Genomic DNA, 17,888 nt, shown 5'->3' on the forward strand with positions numbered 1-17,888 from the left:
GCTTAAGTAATTTATTGAGACTTAAATATAGAGGAGTTATTTTGAAAGATTTGTACATATAAATATTCACCCTTCTTTGTGTTAGCACTCAGATTAAGCAAACTACCATAATGAAAATAAAGTTACTTCAAGTAATACAAAATGAGAAAATGTTTTCCATATATTTTTTTTTGTTCAGGAATCAAAAGATGAACAGTGGAAACGAGCTATGGATTATTTAAATGTTGTCAATGAGCTCAACTACATGACTCAGATCGTTATCATGCTTTATGAGGATCCTAACAAGGTATCCAAGTTATTGATATGTATGTGTTACCCAAGGTAAATAAATAGCTTTAAGTTTCTTATTTTCCAAATGTTCTGTGATATTTTTTAGGATCTTTCTTCAGAGGAACGCTTTCATGTTGAATTACACTTTAGTCCAGGAGCCAAAGGATGTGAAGAAGACAAAAATTTACCATCCGGCTATGGATATAGACCAGCTTCAAGAGAGGTAATGATGCTGAAACCCTCAGAGCTTGGTGACCACAAGAGAGCACTGCAGTGTTAGCTTTCCATGAAGTTTCTATAAGAATTTTCTATCATGTGCTAGAATTCTTATCTCAAGTAATAAGTAGCAAGATGGGTTACATTTTTAAATTACAATTTAGGTGGACATTTTTAGGCATGGTTGAATTTTATCTTTTATTTAGATTATTTTGGATTTTTAAGACCAGTATGTAAAATGGATAAAAAACTGTAGTTGTTTTGGTTTTGGTTTTGGTTTTGGTTTTTATTGTTGTTTTACTTGAGGATTAATTCATGCTAAACACTTGACATGAATTGCATTTTAATCTTTATAGTAACCTTACAAAGTTAAATATGTACTCAGTTTAAAACTTTGTACTAAAGTATATTACATATTGGTAAAAGTACATAAATCATAAATATATGCCTTAATGACATATTATAAAATGAACACAATTGAACACTCAGCCAAGTCATAACAACAATAATATCATTATTCCAGAAGACCAGATTATGCCCTCTCCTTATCACAACCTCCCTGTCTTCTCCCCAAAGGTACCTATTGTCATAGATTAATTTTGCTTATTTTTGAACATTATATATATGAAATCACAAAATATATGCTTTTATGGGGTGAGGAGTAGATTTGGTTTTTTCTTTCATTATGTTTGTGAGATTCATCTATTCTGTTCTTTGTTTTTGTTTCCATGTATTCTATTAAATAAATATAGTGGAAGGTGTCACTCCACTGCACTTAGATAATCATTTCATTTTTTTTTCTAATTCAAGTTATGAAAATGAATGTTTTTATGAACATTATTTTACAAATCTTTTGGTAAACAAATGTACACATTTCTTTAAAACATACATCTAGAGGTAAATTGTTAGGTCATAGGATATACATATATTCAACTTTAGAAGATACAGTCAAATAGTTTTCCCAGTTGTTTTATAAAGATACTGCCATATCCTTGTCAGTACTGATATGACCAGTGTTTTTTAATGTAACTATTTTGGGAGGCATGTAATGCTATCTCATTGTGGTTTAAATTTACATTATCCTCGTGACAACTAAAGATTAGCACCTTTTAGCATGTTTATTGGCCATTTGGATATGCTTTTTGGTGAAGTGCTACTGCCTAAGACTATTAAGATGATGAATAGAAGTTTTGATACTAAGCATTCTTGTTCATTCTTAAACTAAAGTGAAGAAGAATGTTCCAGAGAGACCTTTTTGGAATTTTGAGATTTATATAAACTCTGCAGATCAATTTTGAGAGAAGTAATACTTTTATAGTGTTAGATCTTCTAGTCCAAGGACTTAGTATATTTTTAGTGAAATATTATCTTTTTGATAAAATTAAGATTTTTTAAATGCTGTACCTGCTTTGTCAGATTAATTTCTAAGTTTTTTATATTTTTATGCTATCATAAATGATGTAAATTTCATTTTCTATTATTGTCATATTGAATTTTAACTCATTTTTGTATAAAGATTTTATAACTAGCAGCCTTACTACATACTGTTAATCATTCTAATAATTTATCCATAAAGTCATTTGGATTTTCTATGTATATGGCTGTATCTCTTTGTATATGATTTTCTATGTATACGATTGTATCTCTAAGTATATGATTGTAATGATGACAAAAGTCCAGTAAAATGTTGAAAAGATTTAGTAACAGTGGCACTCTTGTTTTTCAGTGACTTCTTTTTTTTTTCTTTTTTTTCCCCAGTGACTTATTGTTGACTGTGTTGATAGTTTCAGGTTTTTAGATATCTCTTATCCAGTTAAAAAAGTTCCTCTTTATTTCCTATACCACTTAGTTTGATGAGGGTTTTGTGTATTTCTGCTTGACTTATTTTGTCTAACTTTATGTTAGATGGGTATTAATATAAGTTTTTTAACTTATCTGTCTCCTACACTATGTATACTGTGAGAGTCTTGCAATCTGAGACTGTATCTTATTAATCTGTGTCCTGGCAAATGGTACCACTCAGTAAATATTTAGTGGGTCATAAAATGATTGTTATTTATGTATGCAATCATCACATTTGTTGGAAATATTTGGAACAGAATTTAAGTATTCTGAAATGTATAAATTCAGATGAAGTTTAGTTCATGCTTGGGTTGATGCCATTCCTGTATAACAAAACTGATCTTTACTCTTCTTTACTGTATTTATTATTGTTGTTTATTTATTTGAACATTTAATGGAATTTAATTAGGCAATTTTTTTATTTGGCTTTTTTGTTGGATTACTGTTTAATTTCTCCATAGAGTATATGTATTTCTAAAAGTCAGCAACTCTCATCTGTCTCACAATACCCAGAATAATACTAGGCTGTTGTAAGAATTTAGTTACTATAAATTTACTTGAATAAACAAACCTGTATATGTATTTTCAGTGACAGTACCAATTGCTGATTCAATTTGTTCATCAGAAGAGATTGTTGTTTTATCTGACCTTTCTATGGTATATTTGTTTCCCACAGAATGAAGGCAAGCGATCTTTTAAAATTGATAACGAGGACGAACCACATACTTCTAAAAAAGATGAGGTTGATCGAGGTGTGCTATTGTTCAAACCTATGGTATCAGAGCCAATTCATATACACAGGAAGTCTCCACTTCCAAGATCTAGGAAGATGACTACAAACGAAGTAAGTGCATGTGTCAGAGCATGTTTTTCATATAGTAAACTAACTATATTTTAATAAAACAGAAAAGAAAATACAGCTTTAATTATGGAGTAGGACATAATTTTTTAATAATGTATCAGGAATAATATTTGGTTAAAAGTAAAGAGAAATTGCCAGAGATGCTTCAGCAATAACTGATTTCCAGTGACACTGTAGATTAAGATAGGAAATTCTAAATTGTTGGCCTGATTGCAAAAATCAATATAGGAATTCAAAATTTGATGATACAGTGAATAGATGAAAAATTTACCTTTGTATTAAGATCTACAATTAAATAACTAAAGCTAATTGTTATGCTCAATCATAAAATAACATTTAAATAGCTACTAAAATAACATTTAAAAGGAAAGTTGAACAGTTGGAATGAGCTTATTAAGTAAATCTTTAATATCTATATACATTTTTACTTTAAATGCCTTTATTTTAGATTATCTGTATTCTTTGTCAGTTGATTTTCCAAGCCCTGATTGAGATCAGTGCTTACAAATGTTTTCTAAATGCTTGAGTAGAAGTATAAAGCAAGAATTTAACTTTAACACAGAAGAACCATCAACTTCTAAGTTAGAAAATATATATATTTTACTTTAAAGCTTTTAAAAAATATTTTTATTGATTTCAGAGAGAGGAAGGGAGAAGATATAGATAGAAACATCAATGATGAGAATCACTGATCTGCTGCCCCCCACCCCCCACTCCCCCTACTGGGGATCGAGCCCACAACCCTGGCATGTGCCCTTGGCTGGAATCGAACCTGGGACCCTTCATTCTGCAGGCCAACGTATCTATCCACTCTGCCAAACCAGCCAAGGCAGAAAATATATTTTGTTGCTAATTCAGTGTACCAAGTCTTAAGAGTATAGTATTATCTAACAGTTGGTGAATAAGAATATAAACAACAACAAAAAAGAATTATACTCATTTCTATGGCCCTGAATTATACCAACATAAGTATCTTATGATTCTTAAGTTTCAAATATATCTATGCCTCAGTTTGACAGTTATGTACAGAAAAAGCATCTACCCATACAATAAATTGTTGTAATTTTATCATGGAAATTGTATACTAGTTAGGGTTCCCACTAATTTAATATTTTAAGTTAATTATGATAGAAGATGATGAACAATTGTAGAACATTGGTTATTTGTTCTGTTATAGTTTAATTAAAAACAGTGAAACCTGGGGTTATGTTTAGGTATCTTTAATTTCAGAAAATAACCTAAGCTACCACTTGAGGGCAGTGATTTTGATGTTGCTGAACAAAGCAATCTGCAGTTAATCGGATTGTTCAGAATTTCACCATTCTGTCTTCTCCTGCACTCCAAAAAGCCTTAAACACTGATACGGCCATCATTTTGCAACTCATCTGTGTTTGTAAGATCTTCAACAAAATCACTGCCCTTTGTTAACTCTTAAAACACAGAATACATTTATAAATATTTTCTCATAAATACTTAAATAGTTGCTTTCAAGAGATTATTTCTATGCCATGCTAAACTTTTACTTTCATAAGGTAAATTATTCAAGTAAAACCTTGAAGACTCTTTCCAGCGTCTGCCATCTGCATGGATATCAGAAGTTTGTACTTCCAAAAGACACACAGAGAAAAAGACTATTCTCTTCATTTTGTGCAAGTAGATTTTACTCTGTCCTCACTGTCTGAAACCTGAACAAGCAAACATATAAAATGAGAATGTTTGCTGCATGTTTTGCTTACTGTACTCTATAAATAATCTTTGGAGGGTGTAAACAAACAAATAGCTTGAAAGTGTAAACAAGTACCATTTGAATCCATCTAATGGTTGAATTTTTTTATTGTCTGGCAGACAGATTTTCTTTTTTACAATATATACATTGAAATCTCTTTCACCCTGTGCGTAATTTTTTCATGCTTTGGGTTGGAAACTTTATCCACTATAGCACAAAACCTCTTGAATATACAAAATTAAGCAGAATACTTTCATATTTTAAAATTGCTAAGATAAAAATTTTTTAAATTTCCAGTTTTAAGAGGGAAGAAACAACTATTAAGCAGTATAAATATATGTTGTATATTTAAGATAATAAGGTAATTCTCACAGTTTTTATCATAATACAATTAGATTTATGTCATTCCTATCAATTTCTCTGATATTGAAATATTTGGCTCCCAAATTACTGTTTAATAGTTTTTTAAAAATTGATAAGCAAATGCGAACAAACTGTATTTTTTTTTCTTTCTGGTCATTGGCTCTGTTGTATCTAACTTTGCATGCTCTGCTTTTTTTTTTTTTTTTTTTTTTTTCTTTACCCCCTTTCTCACTTCCAGGAAGAGAGCCCCCTGAGTGTGTCTAGCCCAGAGGGTACTGGTACCTGGCTGCATTATACCAGTGGTGTGGGTACTGGGCGTCGAAGACGCAGATCAGGGGAACAAATCACTTCTTCCCCTGTCTCCCCCAAATCATTGGCTTTCACATCCAGTATTTTTGGCTCATGGCAACAGGTTTTTAAACTTTACTTCATTAAACATTTTTCCTCCTCGCATTCAGAACAACAAACAGCTATCTTTGAGGACATCTAATCCCTTATTTTACATCAGAGTAAATCCTTCTGTTTTTTAATTTTGAGTTTATTTTAAAATGCTTGTGATATCTAAAAATATTTGAGGGAAATAAATCACTTAAATTGCATGTGTTTATATTTTTTTATTGGGAGAGTTTTAAATATTCAGGATTTAAAAATTAATACATTTACACTCCTGGTATTTTAGTTTGTTAGTAAAAATTTTTAAAAGAACAGAATCTTTCTTTGACTTAATTATCTTTTAAAGCATTCAGAATCAAAATTACATAATTCAATGGTAAGAAAAATAACCTTTCCCCCATAATTGAAAAAATGAGATTCCACCTGGAATTTGCTGAGAATGAACATTTTTTAAAATATCAAAATTTATGTGGCCCTGAATTAATTAGCAGGATACATCTAACACTGATCATTCTCTCATTATTCCATTGTCTGGAAGTATCTAATTGAAAGGATACATTGGGGTTTTTTTAATTGTATAATGTTTTAATGCTCTCTTTAAGATAAGAGGGGGCAATGTATGTCTGCCCAGCAACAATATGGGTCAAATAAAATGATTTCTGAAGGACTTTCTGTGATGACATTTGGAATTTTTAAGTTTTTTTTTTTTTGTCTTTTGTTTTGGTTTTTATGTGTTTTGTTTTGTTGTGTTTTTTTATATATATACAATGGAAGGTCTGCCTGTTACACATGACTTTTCCGAGCAATTTCCTTTTGGAAATATAATGCTTTTGATTATAGGAAAAGGGATTATGGTATCCATTAAGGCTGTGAATATTAAAGGTTACTCTGATAAAGCCCATGCATGGATCAATAACTGTATGGTGACCTCAACAGCCTCTGTCTGTCTCTTCTTTCGTTTGTGATTGTTTTTCCCCCCTTCAAATACAGGAGCTGTTTAAGAGTGGGCATTTGGCTTCTTAAAGAGAGTGAAACTATATCAATCTATTAATTGTTTCTTTTCATCTGTCTTGCTTCATACATGATCTTTCATTTTGAATGCCTGCTTCACACCACTTCATTGCAAGGATCTCATATGAAATGAACTCCCTTCAGAAGGGGATCTTGCATGATCTTCATGTTCTATGTATTTCTACTAATATTTATCATACAGCTTATTAACCTTTGTCTGTCTGGAACAGGCTGCAAATGAAATATGGACTTTTGAATTCATTTTACTGTTTTACCTCATTTATTTTGCTTTCCTTGTGCAGGTTGTATCTGAAAATGCTAATTACCTGCGAACACCAAGAACTCTTGTGGAACAGAAACAGAACCCTACTGTAGGTAGGTGGTCTGAAAAAATTGTATTCCAAACCTTAAGCTCACTATTTTGCACACGTGTAAAACTCTTCAGGGGTGAAAGCATGACCAATTGCTATGCTTTAGTTTTTGTTTAATTTAATATACACTAATTTAGAAACGTTGAGTTGTAAAACTCGAAATATACAACAAAGTTTTGATAAAATGAATTAAAAATAGCCTTTAGTTTTGTTTTATAACCCTTTTGAATGCCAACAATATAAACTACTTAGTTCAATTGCCAAGGCCAGTTTTTAATCTTTTATTCTATAAGTTAAAATCCCAACATGTTTCAATGTAGGGAGCAGACTTCCTTTTCCCAGTTGATAAAGATGAAAATAAGCTATTACATACAAAAAAGAACCCTCTTTTCTGATTAAAAACAATTAAGTAGGAAGTGTTTCAGACCCCATCTGGGATTATTAATTTTCCTTTTGATCATCTCTTATGGAAAACCAATGCAAACTAATGCACAGTTGGCAGTGTTACTTATTGACTTACAGAACACAATTGGTTTTTTTGCTAACACTCAAGCAAAACAACATTTAAAAAGACCTCTCTAAGCTTATTTGCTTTTAAGCTCATTGATGATAAACTATATGATGTGATGGCATATTATTTTCTGGAAGTAGCTGTCTAATTAGGTTTAATTAAAGCATAAATAAATTTCAACTATGTATGTACTATGATCTTTATACTAAGTATATCAACTGTCTATTGATGCCTACCTACTTGAAGATCTTTCTTTAGTTAATTATATATAGCTAATGTTGGCAGCTTTTATTATTTTCACAATAACTTGTCAGAAATATATACATATATACAAACATATGTATATATTTCTCCTTCCTTTATGTATTATAATGTATTAGCTAGAAATTTATTTAATCTTATTCAGTAGTAAAAGTTTTGCTTGGTTGTAAAGACTTTTGCTACAAATTAAGCATCAGTTTATACTGACTGTGTTTTATATGCTAATAACGTGTTTCATTGGGGTCTTATTAAAAATCTTAAGTCATTTAAGTATTGGAATTTAAACTGATTTAGGCCTGCATGACTTAAAAGGAATTGTTTTTGCCTGGTCTTCTCACAAATAAGTAAATTTTGATTTGTTTTATATCATAACAAATATTGATAATTTTAAATTAGAAAAGAGTCTTTACTTAAAGACATACATCGAGAAATATTGATTTAATATGGCTTAATTTGTGCTCAGAATGCTTTTTTCCCCCTATGGCCTGCTCATGCAAATTGATTGACAGAATCCCTTATCATCCTAAATTAATTTTTATAGTAATGTTTTAATACTTTTAGTATCTATATATCTAATTAGTGTATGGACATATTATTTTCTTCAAAGACAACATTTTGTCCAATGTTAAATAACCTCATTTGTACATATGATGAATAGTGGTAGTTGATTGTATTAAAATTGACATTACAAGCAAATTGTGAGCTATTCAAGGCACTGCCAAAACGTGTGGTAAGAGCCATGTTATTGCATGCTGCATGAATTCCCAATGTGAATGGAAGAACACCCGTTGTTGTATGTATTTTCTCTAACTCCCATCAGGGTCTCACTGTGCGGGCCTGTTTAGCACCTCGGTGCTCGGGGGTTCTTCAAGCGCACCTAACCTACAGGATTATGCTCGTACTCATCGTAAAAAGCTGACCTCTCCTGGCTGCATAGATGGTATGTGCACACATGCACACTCATACCTACACCCACGCACACACCCATGAGGAGACAGTATTTCACAAAGGCAAGCCTAAAGCCATTAACTGAAGCAAGTGGAATCCTAGCATCTTTTGCCTAAAAGACTATCAATGCTCTCTGTTATCCATGTTTCATCAAACAGTGAATTGTAGCTAGACTTATAGTACTTATTCTATAAGTAGTTTGTTGAAATGTGAACTTTAGAACTGCATCATGTGTGTTATTCTTTTAGATAGTTGATAAGCCACATTATAAAGAATAAATCTGTGATCTTTTAAACATTGTTCATAGTTAATCCTTGTTTTTGCTTATTTATCTTATAAATAGAAAAATATTTTGCCAATACTTATAAAAATAAACATAGGATGAGAATGTTTTAGAATCCCTAGTTGAAGGAGATCCTCTCACTAATATAAGTTAAGTTTTAGTAATTAGAATGTTGTTGTTTTTTCAATCACATGAGGCTCATGGAAGCTTGTCCCTTTTGTTAATAGGAGTGTTAATTAGCCTTTTCAGGATTAGCTTTATTGAAAACTTTTTCTTATGTATCCACAAATTTACTTTAGTCGGTAAAACATGGACTTATCAGAGTTGCCAGCACATTCTGCTTTCCTTTCTTTTGTATATTTCATTAAATACTTTGCCTCTTTCATCAAGCCATTTTACTTCTTTTAACTAGTATCTGGCTTATTACCTTCTCTCATTGTCCTTTCTGCATGTCACCTATTACTAACCTCCTTTTATATTTGTTTTTCCCCTTTTTTTTAAGTGTCCTTCTTTTGGTAGCTGTTATGAATTTCAGGTACCTGTTTTTCTCTTTCTCAGACGCCACACGCGGTTCTGCTGTTAAAAGGTTTTCTATCTCATTTGCTCGACACCCAACCAATGGTACGTTTTGCTTTTATTTTAAAAGATACTCCCCTGCTTCATCCTTTTTTATTTTTATTTTATTTCAATATTTGGGGTATACAGTATCATTTATTTCTCCATCCTTAATTTCAATTGGCATATAATTCCAGTTTATAATTCATCCAAAGTACTGATACTGTCTGGCTCCTCTTTTCAGCTCTAATTTACACAATAATTTAACACTACTCATCAGACTTTTATATGAACACGATGATGAGTTTTAATACTAAATCAGCACCTGAAAATTCCTTCTAATTTCTGAGGTGATCAGTCTACACAAATTTTTTAAATTAGTATTCTTTATTTTCTTAATTCATAATAATTTTAATTTGGTTCTGTTCCTAATTTCTTTTTTGATCACACGGTTGTTTTACTGAGCTATTTAACAAATACAGAGCCACACTCATCAAATAGCCAAATGAGATGTATCTTTGAGATGTTCTTGGGAACCAGAGGATGCGGATTTCACTGTGTGGCATCATTTATCCCTGGCTCTTTGTCTGAAGCAAAACCCAACTTGGTCTGGAGCACTCTGGAAATTTCATCCAGCATTCACTTACATGTTTGCTGTTGTCAAGCAATCGATTTCTTTTGGTACCACTGCTTTTTGTTAAAATTTGGAGAACCACTAATAGGAAGAAGACTAAGGTATACATCTGGAAAGCCAATATAATTAAATTGAGTTTTTGAGGCTGAACAGGAAAGTGTTTTGTGGCCATTATTTACCCACTGCATTGTTGCACTGCTACAGCTTTTTTACATAGAGCTTGTTCTTATGAGGCAAGAGGGAGTGTTTACTGATCATTTTTAAATAATTCAGGAGTAAGAATTTAAAAGAAAACATACAGGTTTTTAGGGTTATCCAGAATAAAGGTATTTTTATTCCTGGAACATTTTTTTCTTTTTAACTACTACTAAGTATTTCAAAAATTCAAGTCAGATCTTTCAAAAACTTGTATGAAACTAAAGGATTGAACACAAGTTTATAATCATTCTTCCCTTCTAGATCCTTTAATAGCACACGTAAATAACAATGCACTGATGCTTCTTGAAGGTGGAATAAGATCTCATCCTCAACAAGTAAAAATGTAGCCTTAAAGCTTAATGTGTTTTCCCTCCATTGTAGCTATCTAAATGCTACTTTTTGGAGAAAAAGATCCTTATTTGATACAACTTCAGCTTCTAAAGAACTGGCATGAGAACCGAAATCACAAGAAAAGGAGAGGTCACAAAATTCTAAGAGACCTTGCAGGTTTAAGACGAACTATAGTTTTTGTGCAGAATGCTTGTGCTTATAGCCAGTATTGCAAGTTTTATATTGCAAGGAGAAATCTGTGTTTATTGAAGCTATAAAAAAAAAGTACTGTTGTTAGATTTAACAGAAACTAATAATTTTATATTTCTTGGGCTTAGGCTTTTAAAGAATATGGATATTCCACACATTGTGAGACTTAATGCATATAAAATGCATTTCGTTCAACTCAAGAAATATTTCTTTTGGGTCTTTTTTTCCTTTTTTATATTGTGTTGTCTGACCTGTCCTATGAATTGTCATTTGACTCTTTCACTTTTTATTTTTCCTAACTTTCATGTTATTTCCGTCTTAACACATATCATGGACTTACCCCTGCCTTCATCTTTAGTTCAAGGAACATGGTGAAACAAGTTATCTTCTGACAGTACTTTACCTTATTATCTGGGCCTCTGCTGAACACCCAGACCCCTGTAGGTGCTGGTTCGTTTCTTCTGTGGAATTTCTAGGCTTCAGTGGTATGTTTTCATAGCTTTTTAAACATGACAGCAGGGTGGCTTTTTAAATTGCTGCGCTAACCCTTTCATTGTGCATTAAAGGAAATGTTTACTGGAGATAAATGGGGGGAAATGCAGTCCAGAAGAACTTGGTTATATTGTCATTTGCCTGTTATAAAGTCTAATAGGCAAATGCAGGAAAATAGTTGTTACAGAAGACTTATAAACATTCTAAGGAAAGGATAAAAACCACGTTGTTAATTGCAAAGAAAGGGTTAGCGCTTATTTGCATGAATCTTGTACCAAAAAAAAAGTAATACTTGTGCAAACCTAATTTCTTTAGTGTTTAATTTAGGTGCTTTAGCTGCTCTTATGGTATTATAGTTGTTGGTTTTTTAAAAAAAAGTATATGTACTGTCATGCTTTGGTTTGCACCTGAAAATCAGACATTCCAATTTTGTAAATCCTTTGGTTATATTCATAGGAAGATTAAATTCTTTTTAACCAAATTTTTCCTATTCCAAATAAGAATTAAGCAGTTCTTGGGTCAATATTTTCTCCCCAAATTAAATAAATATGCCATTGTTAAAATGAGCAAATGCCTATTATAGAAGCACCGTTTTGCAGCCCATTTGAGTTTAATTTTTACTTTTTAATTGATAATATTAGACTTTATGTAAAACTTTAAGTATTAAAAATATTTTCTTTGGAAGAAAATTAATTTGTGTTTTTGAAAGAATAGATGCAAAATGACTTGTTATTTTGTTTGCATAGGAAAGCAATTTTAAAAGCCATTCAGTTGAATATGTAGACGACATTTTTATAAAAGGCAAATAACCTAGATTCTATTTGTTTTAAAAGAAAACTCTATATTTAAACACTTTTGTTTCACTGATGGTATTAACACATATCTGCATGGTTTGTTTCATGAAATTTTTGTATTTCTGTGCCATTGTTGAATGCAAACATGTATATTTTGTATTGCTTTTTATTTGACCTAACTTTATCCAGCTAGCAATTTCCAATAATAGAACTATTGTGTTAATTCATTAAAGGTAGGTGAAATATGTTCTGGAATTTTAATCTCAGCATAAATTAATGTTCTTTTGGGTTCACATTAGAGAGTATTGTTGGCCTTGGTAAGATTAGAAAAGTCTATAAAATCACTCTTGGCAAGTAATTACATATTGTTTTTCAAAAACGTTACCCTTAGCATCCTGGCATCAGGGACACATGGCATCATTATGCACCTCTCAAATAGAACTGCTGTTAAAATGTAAAATACTGAAGAATTGTATTTTTTTCTCTTTTTCCTCAGGTATTTTTCTTTAAGTATTATATTTAGATTTTACGAAAATATAGAATGAAATTGTGTGCATGCTGTACTATGTGATTACTTTAAAATGAAATCTGTGTCACATCTTGTTCCAGGCCTGTGTTGCATAGCATCTGGTGTCATGACTTCCGAGATCCGTGTGTTTGCATGTGATACAAAGACCTAAAATCCAGTTCGAAACAATGCTCTGCTTCCTTTTTAATGACTGATTTTTTTCAATATCCAACTTTTGTTTTTGCTTTTGTTTTCCAGGCTTTGAGTTGTATTCCATGGTGCCATCTATTTGTCCTCTAGAAACTCTTCACAATGCCCTGTCTCTAAAGCAGGTGGATGAATTTCTCGCTTCCGTTGCATCTCCATCAAGTGAAGTTCCACAGACGGCCCCTGAGATCTGTATGAAAATTATTATTGTTATTTGATTTGGGGGATATAGTTATTATCTGAATATAAAAAGAATTATAAAACAAACTCAAGTAGTGGTAGGGAATAGAATTTTGGAGAGAAGGGGGTGTAAGGGAGCATTATTTGGATTCTTTGTCATAATATGTAATGTACCACTTTTTTTTACTCCTCTCAAAACTTTTGTACAAAAAGGAAAAAAAAAATCTAAGGACCAGCAATAGAAGTCAACAACATAATAGAGAGTCAGGGTCTTTTTTTCACATTCCTATTGTATGTCATTTTATAATGAACTTTTAAAAAATTGTAAAGTATTCCATCTACATTAACCCATACGTGCACACATGCCCATGGTAATTACTCATATTGATCCAGACAGAACTTTTGACTAAGAAGGAAATGACTATAACATTTTTTCAAATTATGTTATTCAGAAAATATTCTGAAAAAGTTAGTTTGTGTGTGATAAAAAGGGGTTTATGGCTAATTGAGTTTTGGAAACTGTGTGTTATCTCCTATAACACAGGTTTCCTTACAGAAGAACCTTAGCTATTATAACTATACCTCTTGGGAGTTACAACCCCTCTTGGAGGTATAGTTACAATAGCTAAGGTTCTTCTGTAAGGAAACCTGTGTACCCAGACTTTCCAAAACTTATTTTTTGAGAAAACATATTTTGGTAATACATTTAAACATCTTGCAGTACTATTCTAAGGGATTTCATTTTAGGAAATGTTCAGGGTTACATGCTTGGGAAGATGGCTGTCTCAGCAACTTCTGTCTTCTGCTTCTCTCAGGGAAAAACCTTCAGTCCTCTAGTGTAACATTCTATAGGGGTGGACACCTTGGTTCTAGTTAGACAGCTGCTATTGTTAACGGCTGTACCATTGGGGTTAGGACCAACTACAAATTAAATGTGGGCTGTAAAATGTAGTGTTTCCCTAACTTCCTGTTTTTTCCTGAGAAGAAAATAATAAATCTTTATTCAAATGCAAAAAAAAAAAAAAAAAAAATTTAGGTGTGAGGAGTCAGCTGCTGTTGTCATTCTCAGCTCAATGAGATCCTTCAGCACATTGGAATTTCCAGTGTCAGATGCATTAGTTTTGGGAGACAGTGCTCTGCTTAGAGTTAAGAATCTGCTAGTTCTAGTAGTATCTTAGAAAAGCTACAAACTTTCTGTGTGCACCATTTTCCTTTTTGTAAGGAGAATGCTGTAAATATGTTTCTTGGAAGAATGAAACTGGAGGTCTTGGAATGACAGCCACTTGTATATCTTGCTGTTGCTCTCCTTCGTTTCCTGGGCCACCACATGTGCTATTCAAGAGAGTTCTGTTCCCTGGGTATTCCATCCAAATGGTGCCCTTGCATTTCTGCAGTAGAGTGGCCTTTCCCTTTTCCTCTACTTCTGGTAGTAGAGGTCAACTTTCAGTCATTATTGAAACAGAGAGGAATCGTGGTATGATCTAAAGTATTTCACTCTAGGTTTTGGGAAGTAGGCTTTAATTTCAAAATTTACATATAAAATGTAAGAACTTAGAGTAGGTGTCGATGCTAATTAGAATTTAGAAGGTTTTCAAGGAATAACTTAAAGATAATAGCAGTAGTAATAACGGGTTTGTTTTGGAAAAAATTTTGGTGAAATATGTACAAAAAGGTCATTTTTGAAGGTTTACTATGTGGTGTTATTTTATGATGGCTTTATATCTGTGGTTAACGAATTTAGTTCATCAGAGTGTATACTAAGGTAAATAAATGAAGAATAATAAATTCCTTTTCCAGTTCTAATAAGCTCTCCATTGTATCATGGATACAAGTTGTAGTCCAAATCATGTGGCTTTCTTAAATTTTCATGCCATTACTTACTAAAGGAACTAGGTAAGAAAGTAAATATTGTTAATGCAGTCATAGAATTGGGTGAACTTTAGAATTAATGTAGTTCATTGGTCTTCAACTATATTCCCAAGAGCTTTTGGAAGCTCCAGAGAAAGAGATGGGTACTGAATGTGTCTTTCAGGGCTGCTTCAACTAGAGTGTTTGCTTTGATCCATTTTATTTAACATTTCATTTGAGAAAAGGTTGCTGTTTAAAGGGAAACACTTAGAAAGACACTGCTAAAAAAACCAACCAATTAGTGATCAGGCAAGACTACAACCCAGGTCCTCTAAAATGTATGAGTTTCCTTATTATTTTTGAATATTAAAATAGGATGCCAATTATGAGAGAAGTATCTGAATCCTGTATTTTTTAGGGTAATTGCGAAATTAATATTTAGTAATCACAATATAGAGGGTGGGGCAAAAATTGGTTTATAGTTGTTCCTATAGAAAAAGTACAATAATTAATAAATAATCTATATATATAAAAGCCAAGCGACCAGAACAACATGATGTGCACTGTGGCCGGCCAACCGGCCCAATCAGGGGTGCCCCCTGGCTAGCCCCACCCCTGACTGCCCCCACCACCACACTCTGATCGGTGGTGGGGCCAGCCGGCCAACCTCCCGCGGCCCCTCCTTCCTGCTGGCCCAGCCTGATCAGCCCCCATTGAGGCAGGCAGGCTGGACCCCACCTGTGCACGAACTCGTGCACCGGGCCTCTAGTAATCTATAATAAACTACATGTTTCATGTACTCACAACTGTAAACCTATTTTGCCCCACCCTGTATTTATATTATTTATACTTAATTCCCTAATTTGTTAAGGAAGTAGCATCATAATATAGAACTACTAGTATATTGATTTTGTGGTGTTACAAGGAAAAAAAATTAATCTTCTGTCATTACAAAACTTTTTTTCCTCACCTAGGACAAAATTACTTTTGTGGTAACTAGCTGGTTTATAATGGGGCACTGACCGTATAAGATTGAGGGAAAAGGTGTGGGAATACCAACTGGATAAGTTAGAGCTGGAAGTTAACACAATAGGATGAAAAATGCAAGCAGAGTCCGTCCAGCATGGCTCAGTGGTTGAGTGTCAACCTGTGAACCAGGAGGTCATGGTTTGATTCCCAGTCAGGACATGCCTGGGTTGTGGGCTTGATCTCCAGTAGGGGCATGTAGGAGGCAGCAGTTTGATGTTTCTATCTCTCCCTTTCCCTTCCTCTCTGAAATATAAATATATATATATATTTTTTTTCTTTTTATTTTATTTTATTTTTTTTTAATGCAAGCAGAAAAGAGCTAAGCAACAGTGTGGTGCTTTATAGGGTGTTTTAGGGACTTTTTGGTCAGTCACTTGTATGTTATTTCGTTAGTGACTACTTTGAGCTTCTGCCAGTGGATTTTTATATTCCTTCAGTGTAAGTATCAACCACCTAAGGCACATTAGCCATAATTGGCCCAGATACTGATTTTTCAGAGATACACTGTTTATTGCTATCAAGTAACCCCCAAAATTTTAAAAAAGGCAAATTTTTGTTGTTCAATTTCAGTTTACATTTACTATTATTTTGTATTAGTTTTAGGTGTACAAGGTAGTGGTTAGACAATCATATACTTTACAATATTCCCCTGATATTTCCAATACCCACCACCATACGTAGTTAGAAGCGAGTCTTTTTTTTTTTTTTAACGTATTTCCTCACCTCCCTTTGTTTACAAACTCACAAGCTCATACCAATAGCTAGCTCCCCAACTCCACTTGTTCTTCCCCAGAGGACTCCATACTTAAGAATTACCTCTACTTTTCCTTTTCATACCTCTCAATCTTCCCACCTTGATTAGAAAAAAAAAAAAATCTATACAATTCCCTTGCATGAAGATACATCTTTGCTGGGTAACATAGGAAGACAATATGGTTTATTTAATTACTTGTAATCTAGTTAGTTTATTCTTAAATAGGATAGTAGTTTAAAGATGTTTATAGATGAATCTATTGTGTTTATTTATTTCTGAATCTCTACTTGATGTTTTTGAGAGAAAAACAGCTTGGGACTCTTTGTCTTCTGTTACCCGCCAATAAAACTATTCTATCAGCTGTCATCCCTTAAGAATCTGAGTTTCTATTAGGGCAGGATAAAATTGTCTATTGCTCTATTCTTATTGGCATTCCTTGGAGAATACGGTCAAATGCTTATTGTTTACAATATAAACAGAACATATTTTTGACTAAGAGTATGAGAGAAGGTCCTACAGGAAAGATGGATTTGCTGAATTTACTCTGAAAACCGTGTCTTGTTGGTTTTCCCCTATTATTTGTGTGTTTGTGTGTGTATATATATATATGTCTGTGAAACATGTCATAAGAAATTTTCTAAAATGTAAAGTTAAAATTGACAGAAAATTATTGAATTACCACTATTTTTTGTTTATTTGTTTTTTTCAGCCTCCACAGCTTCACGTTTAAGTCCAGTAATGAGAAGAAAAATACCTTTAAATACATATACACCTGCAAAGATCCTCCCAACACCACCAGCTACCTTAAAGAGTTCTAAACCAAGCAGCAAACCAGGTTAGGCGTATGTGTAAATTTATAAATCCTGTATAGCAACTAGCTAGCTTTTTAATTTTAAGTGGGATCATTACACTCTAAGAAGTTAATTGATCCTAACAGTTAAAAATCTTACTGTAGCTCTGGTCAGTGTGGCTCAGTTGATTGGGCATTGTCTTATGCACCAAAAGGATGCTGGTTCAATTCCAGGTCTGGGCACATCACTGGTAGGGGCCATGCTGGAGGCAGCTGATCAATGTTTTGCTCTCACATCAATG

At 32.8% G+C, this 17,888-nt stretch overlaps 1 protein-coding gene across 2 annotated transcripts in view; it reads left to right on the top strand.

Moving 5' to 3' along the window:
* Nucleotides 1-17,888, top strand: part of PPIP5K2 (diphosphoinositol pentakisphosphate kinase 2) — a 68,227-nt gene that overhangs the window by 46,637 nt on the left and 3,702 nt on the right. Inside the window, exons 22-30 of one of the 2 annotated variants that reach the window (XM_070412407.1) lie at nt 179-286; nt 377-493; nt 3,005-3,172; nt 5,518-5,691; nt 6,986-7,058; nt 8,647-8,766; nt 9,616-9,678; nt 13,037-13,177; nt 17,506-17,631. In XM_070412407.1, the coding sequence (XP_070268508.1) occupies nt 179-286; nt 377-493; nt 3,005-3,172; nt 5,518-5,691; nt 6,986-7,058; nt 8,647-8,766; nt 9,616-9,678; nt 13,037-13,177; nt 17,506-17,631 (1,090 nt within the window). The remainder of the gene's footprint in view (nt 1-178; nt 287-376; nt 494-3,004; nt 3,173-5,517; nt 5,692-6,985; nt 7,059-8,646; nt 8,767-9,615; nt 9,679-13,036; nt 13,178-17,505; nt 17,632-17,888) is intronic. The other variant, XM_070412408.1, reaches the window with a different exon arrangement.

Source organism: Myotis yumanensis, unplaced genomic scaffold (genome assembly GCF_028538775.1).
Source record: "Myotis yumanensis isolate MYYU_CA2020_CCGP unplaced genomic scaffold, mMyoYum1.0.hap1 SCAF_4, whole genome shotgun sequence".
Classification (NCBI taxonomy): domain Eukaryota; kingdom Metazoa; phylum Chordata; class Mammalia; order Chiroptera; family Vespertilionidae; genus Myotis; species Myotis yumanensis.